This window comes from Centroberyx affinis, unplaced genomic scaffold (genome assembly GCF_046629955.1).
Source record: "Centroberyx affinis isolate AG114_WGS23_722 - 3 ecotype Tasmania unplaced genomic scaffold, CSIRO-AGI_Caff_v1 ptg000677l_1, whole genome shotgun sequence".
Lineage (NCBI taxonomy): Eukaryota > Metazoa > Chordata > Actinopteri > Beryciformes > Berycidae > Centroberyx > Centroberyx affinis.
In genome coordinates this window covers 38229-43099 of record NW_027279298.1, presented here as the reverse complement: position 1 = coordinate 43099, position 4871 = coordinate 38229, and the positions used below count along the sequence as shown (strand labels likewise).

The following is a 4871-nucleotide window of genomic DNA, read 5'->3' as shown; positions in this document are numbered from 1 at the left end:
AGAAAATAAAGGAGAATGGGTGGGAGGGCTTTATGAAAAAGAAAGAAGGAGGGGGCCGTTTATGAGGATTTGAGGGAGAGAGGTTATGTGGGTCCTTCTCTTTCTCCCTCTCTCTTTCTCTCTCTGTCTCTCTCACCGCTGAGTGAGAGAACGCGGTCTCCCTGCCTGACTCCATATCATTGTAGGCTACTGTGTAAACTCCCAACCAGAGATTTGAAATCTGTAACTAGAAAGAAAATGAGTAAAGAAAAATAAAGACGACAAAGAATGGACAAGAAAAGAAGCTGATTTGCAGAACTGAGGAGCCATCAGACAGGGACATTCTCAATACCTCACATTTCAAAGATCAGCACAGGTAGGATACTCAATTTCGATTCGTTGCATACATTCACATGCACAGACATGCATGCATGCCTGTTCCCATATCTTGTAAAAGAAAAGTAGAAATTAATGTTGCATATTAATTGTTTAATTAGTAGTTTTATTTTGTAATCTGTTACAAAATTACAGTTTGTCGATTCACAAGTAAATGCTGTATAAGAGAGATTTTACCCTTGCTATGTGTTTTGTGTACTTGCTTGTATTTGATAAATGAATCATGAAATTACAGTATGTAAGTTATGTGTAACATATACAACATACAAATACAACATACATATACAGTATATACATACTCTATATATACAACATACATGCATACATACTGTATATACATACGCACATACATACATACATGCATGCATGCATACATACAGTACATACATACATACATACATACATACATACATACATTACATACATACAGTATACACATACATATACAATCTCAGGCACACCTCCCCTATGTGTGTGTGCATGTTTTTGCATTTCTAAGAATTGTGTTACAATCCCATCAGAATAGCTTTCACCTCTCTTGATGAGAGGGTCTGCAGGAGAGAATGGCATTCACCAAGTCGATGACTCTTGTCCCTGTAGAGAAAAAGACGCATTCTCACTATAAAAGTGAACTTTCAGTATACTGACTTTGAAATCTTCTAGACAGCACCCAGTAGCAGGTTCCAGACTTCCATCTCATTCTGTTTCATACAGTATCATATCAATTTTTACTTAGCAAATAATGGTTTTGGGGAGAAGTATGAAGTGGCAAAGAGGTACCCACTATTGCACATAAACCAAACCTATAGACCACTAACTAAATTTTCCCTCTCTCTGAAAACTTGAAACATTGCCATTGATTGAAAACTCTGTACTAAAAATCAGCATCACTTTTGTGTTGCAATTCAGGCAGAGAAAAACACTGAAAATAAATTAATATGCAGACTTCCCCCCTAATGCATACCAAATTCAAACAGTCATTATATCAGACCTGCTTATAATTAACTTTGACCTGGTATTTGCCTAGCCTCTGCCGCCAGCTCTCTTTGAATGTCTCACGAGACTTGGAGTTATGGCAATCCAAGATTGATATTGTGTGGTCATTGTGAGTAGAAAAGGTTAGGAACTGGCAGTGGAGTTGAAGGATGGGAAAAGAAAGAATGAGGGAGTGATATAAGGAGAAACAAGCAAGAAAGAGAGAGAGAGAGAGAGAGAGAGAGAGAGAGAGAGAGGGAGAGAGAGAGAGGGAGTGAGATAGCACAAGTCCTCCTTCCTGTTTTGCATTTTGAGGGTTCTCAATTCTCATCACGCCTCAGAAATTAGCTGCTGGGTCTGGATGGCTTCCACAAAGGCCATGGCAACAGCGTTACCAGGCAAGGGTGGATTTCTTCCAAGGCGTCAGATAAAGTGGACAGCGTGCGACCAGCTTGGATCAGAAAACATGTCCCTGCTGTTGATAATATAATATACACATTCATGCATATGAAATTTGAAATAAAAAGATGCAGTGCCACTGAGAGAGCCTAGCCCTAATCAGGAGAGTGCTGCCAAGGCAGTAAGGGTTAGTAACAGCTTTAGAACTGAATTTTTCAAACATTTCCTTCAAAAAGAGTCCACTGATGTGCTACAGTACACATATTGAATCAGTGGAGTGGATCCATCTTGTTATGTAGTTTATCTGCTAAAAGAGTTGATCAGCTAGATGTGAATCATTTATACAAATGGTAATAGCAGAAGGAGTGATCAACTGGACCTTTAAATGAGGCTGCCAACTGTGTAGCAAACATGACCCCAGTCATGTTAGCTCAATATGTACTGTATCTTTATTGTTTATTGCTGATCATGCTCTCCCTTATTTTTATGATAGGGGAGGTGTGCCTGAGAGATCTTAGAGATGGATATCTTCATGGATGAGGATTTCAGTGGCCCCACTAACACCAGCCATGAATCAGGACGAGAAAGACTAGAAGGCAGCGAAAGTCAAGGGCTCAACCACACCGACCCCCTGGACATGTTTTCAGGCATGGAGCTTCTTCTGCGCTTCAAGCCACTCTTCCTGCCTCTCTACTGCCTCTTAGTAGCCGTGGCTGGTGTTGGCAACTCTTTCCTGTTGGCCTGCATCTTGACTGACAAAAAGCTCCACAATGCCACCAACTTTTTCATCGGTAACCTAGCGGCTGGTGACCTGTTGATGTGTCTGAGTTGTGTGCCACTCACGGCGTCTTACGCCTTTGATAGCCGCGGCTGGGCGTTTGGACGGCCTCTCTGCCACCTGGTCCACTTGCTGCAATGTGCCACAGTCTTTGCATCAGTGCTTTCCCTCACCGCCATTGCTGTGGACCGCTACATCGTCGTGGGTAGGAGCAGGACTTGACCTCAGCGATAGTGATTATTTGTTTAGGTTCTGTAAACCCAGTTATTTTCATAACTATATATAAAAAGTCATAATGCATTCTTGCTTATTGTGTGAAATAATTTGATGGGCTTTCTCATAAGCTGTCTGCACTTTTTTTTCTGCTTGTCTCAGCTCACCCGATACGGAGGAGGATCTCAGTGTCGGGTTGTGGGGCAGTGGCTCTGGGTGTCTGGCTTTTATCTCTGGCCCTGGCTGCCCCTCCATCACTCCACATGCGCTATCTGGATTTCCGACCCACTGGCATTGACCTGGTGGTGTGCGAGGAATTCTGGCCAAATAGCGGCCATCTGCGGCTGCTCTACTCCTGCTTCATTCTTATAGCCTCCTACATGATCCCGCTGCTGTCGGTCAGTGTATCCTACTGTGCCATCACTGTCAGCCTGAAACGCCATGCGCTGCCTGGGGAGACAACCCACAGCCAGCACCGCTGGAGCCAAAGGAGGAAGAAGACCTTCTCTCTGCTGGTGGCCTCTGTGCTGGCCTTCGCTCTCTGCTGGCTGCCGCTGCAGGTGGGTCAAAAAGCTTATGTTAGACCAAAAAATAAAGCCAAACTACAAGAAATTTGTAGCTGGTCCCTTATGGTAAAGACACACTGCAAGCGGTTTCACCAGGCGGGACAGCAGGGGCAAGCGAGTGGAGCAATCAGTGAACTTTAACACCAAGGCAGCAGAAAATCGCAGCACAGTATCCAATCAGACTTGAGTAAAACAACCGCCGTGTAGATTCTTCCCCTTGCCAAACATTAGTTCCTAGTTCCACATTCTCATCTTGGAGGAGCTAATAATCACTGCAAACACAACAGTGTCTTTGTAGATAAACCGCTGCCACCATTGATCCATGGCAGAGAATAATAAAAAAAACAAGTAGGCTACTTTTACCTTCGTTTTATGCAAGCAGCCGATTTTCGGAGGCGGTGGCGGTGCCTGGAGGCCTCACTGCTTTCTGTCTGTCTTTGCCATTACGGTCCAGTTACCATCTCTTCCCATCGTCCCTTACTGCTTACCTAGCCTATTCAGTGTTTATTGAGAAGGACCATGGTTTCAAGGTAGGATAAGAAGGGAGATAAAGTTTGAAGTCTTCTATAGGCATCTATTGACATAATCATAAACTCAACAGCAGTGAAGTGAGAAAGACTGTAAAGCCTTCACTGTCCATGGAATGATTTAATTATATACATCATTAACCACAGAAACAATTGCACATCATTATGTAATTGTGCGTACAAAGCCCACATTATGGCCATAATGAGTCATGCAGATGCTAAGAGGTGGGATTCGATCAGGATTTCATCATATTAATGGAGAAAGAAGCCTTGTTTTTTTTTTTTGCTGTGGTGATGAGCAGACCTGGTTATCAGCAAGCATATTTAAATTATGGAACTTTAAATGTTAAGTTACCACTAAGTTACTACTATTCAGCATTAGCACTCAACCTAAATATAATCAAACAAACAAGTGCCTTTCTGAAATATTTTTGGGTGCATGTATTGTCAAGACTGTATTACATATTGTATGCAATTACAAGTATCCCCATGTCGCTGTGCAGGTGCTGAACCTGTTGCTGGACCTAGACCCAGACTTCAACATCATAGGGAAGCGCTACGTGAACGTCTTACAAGTCTGCTGTCACTTGGTGGCTATGAGCTCTGCCTGTTACAACCCTTTTATCTACGCCTCACTGCACAGCAAGGTCCGCATGCACCTGAAAGGCTACCTCTGTCCCTGTCGCACTCGTCAGGGGGGGGTGGTGGAGAGGGGGACATCCAGGGGCTGATCCCCTGCTGTGCCTGCCATCCGCTGTAGCAGCTCCTGACAAGCAGACCCCCGCCCCAGCCCCGACTCCACCACCAGGTGGAACACAAGCCAAAACCTGCATCCCCAACACTGATGTCGATGGCCAACACCTATTTTAGGACAGATTTCAGATTTCTCCATCTTCCTCCAGCAGCTTGGGTTGGACATCAAGGCATTTGGACCTCTTTTGCGCAGTTTCACCAGAGGCAGTGCTAAATAAGGCCACTAATGAAGAAAAAGTGAAGTGGCAGAATCCAGACCACGGTGTAGTTTAGCGTGATGGGGAA

General features: G+C 43.9%; 1 protein-coding gene across 1 annotated transcript; it reads left to right on the top strand.

Annotated features, from left to right (window-relative positions):
• Window positions 1–273: 273 nt before the first annotated feature.
• Window positions 274–4564, top strand: LOC139643936 (prolactin-releasing peptide receptor). The gene is made up of 4 exons (XM_071519252.1): window positions 274–355; window positions 2243–2732; window positions 2903–3300; window positions 4337–4564. The coding sequence occupies exons 2-4, from the start codon at window positions 2270–2272 to the stop codon at window positions 4562–4564; spliced, it is 1089 nt and encodes a 362-aa protein (XP_071375353.1). The 5' UTR covers window positions 274–355; window positions 2243–2269.
• Window positions 4565–4871: the final 307 nt, after the last annotated feature.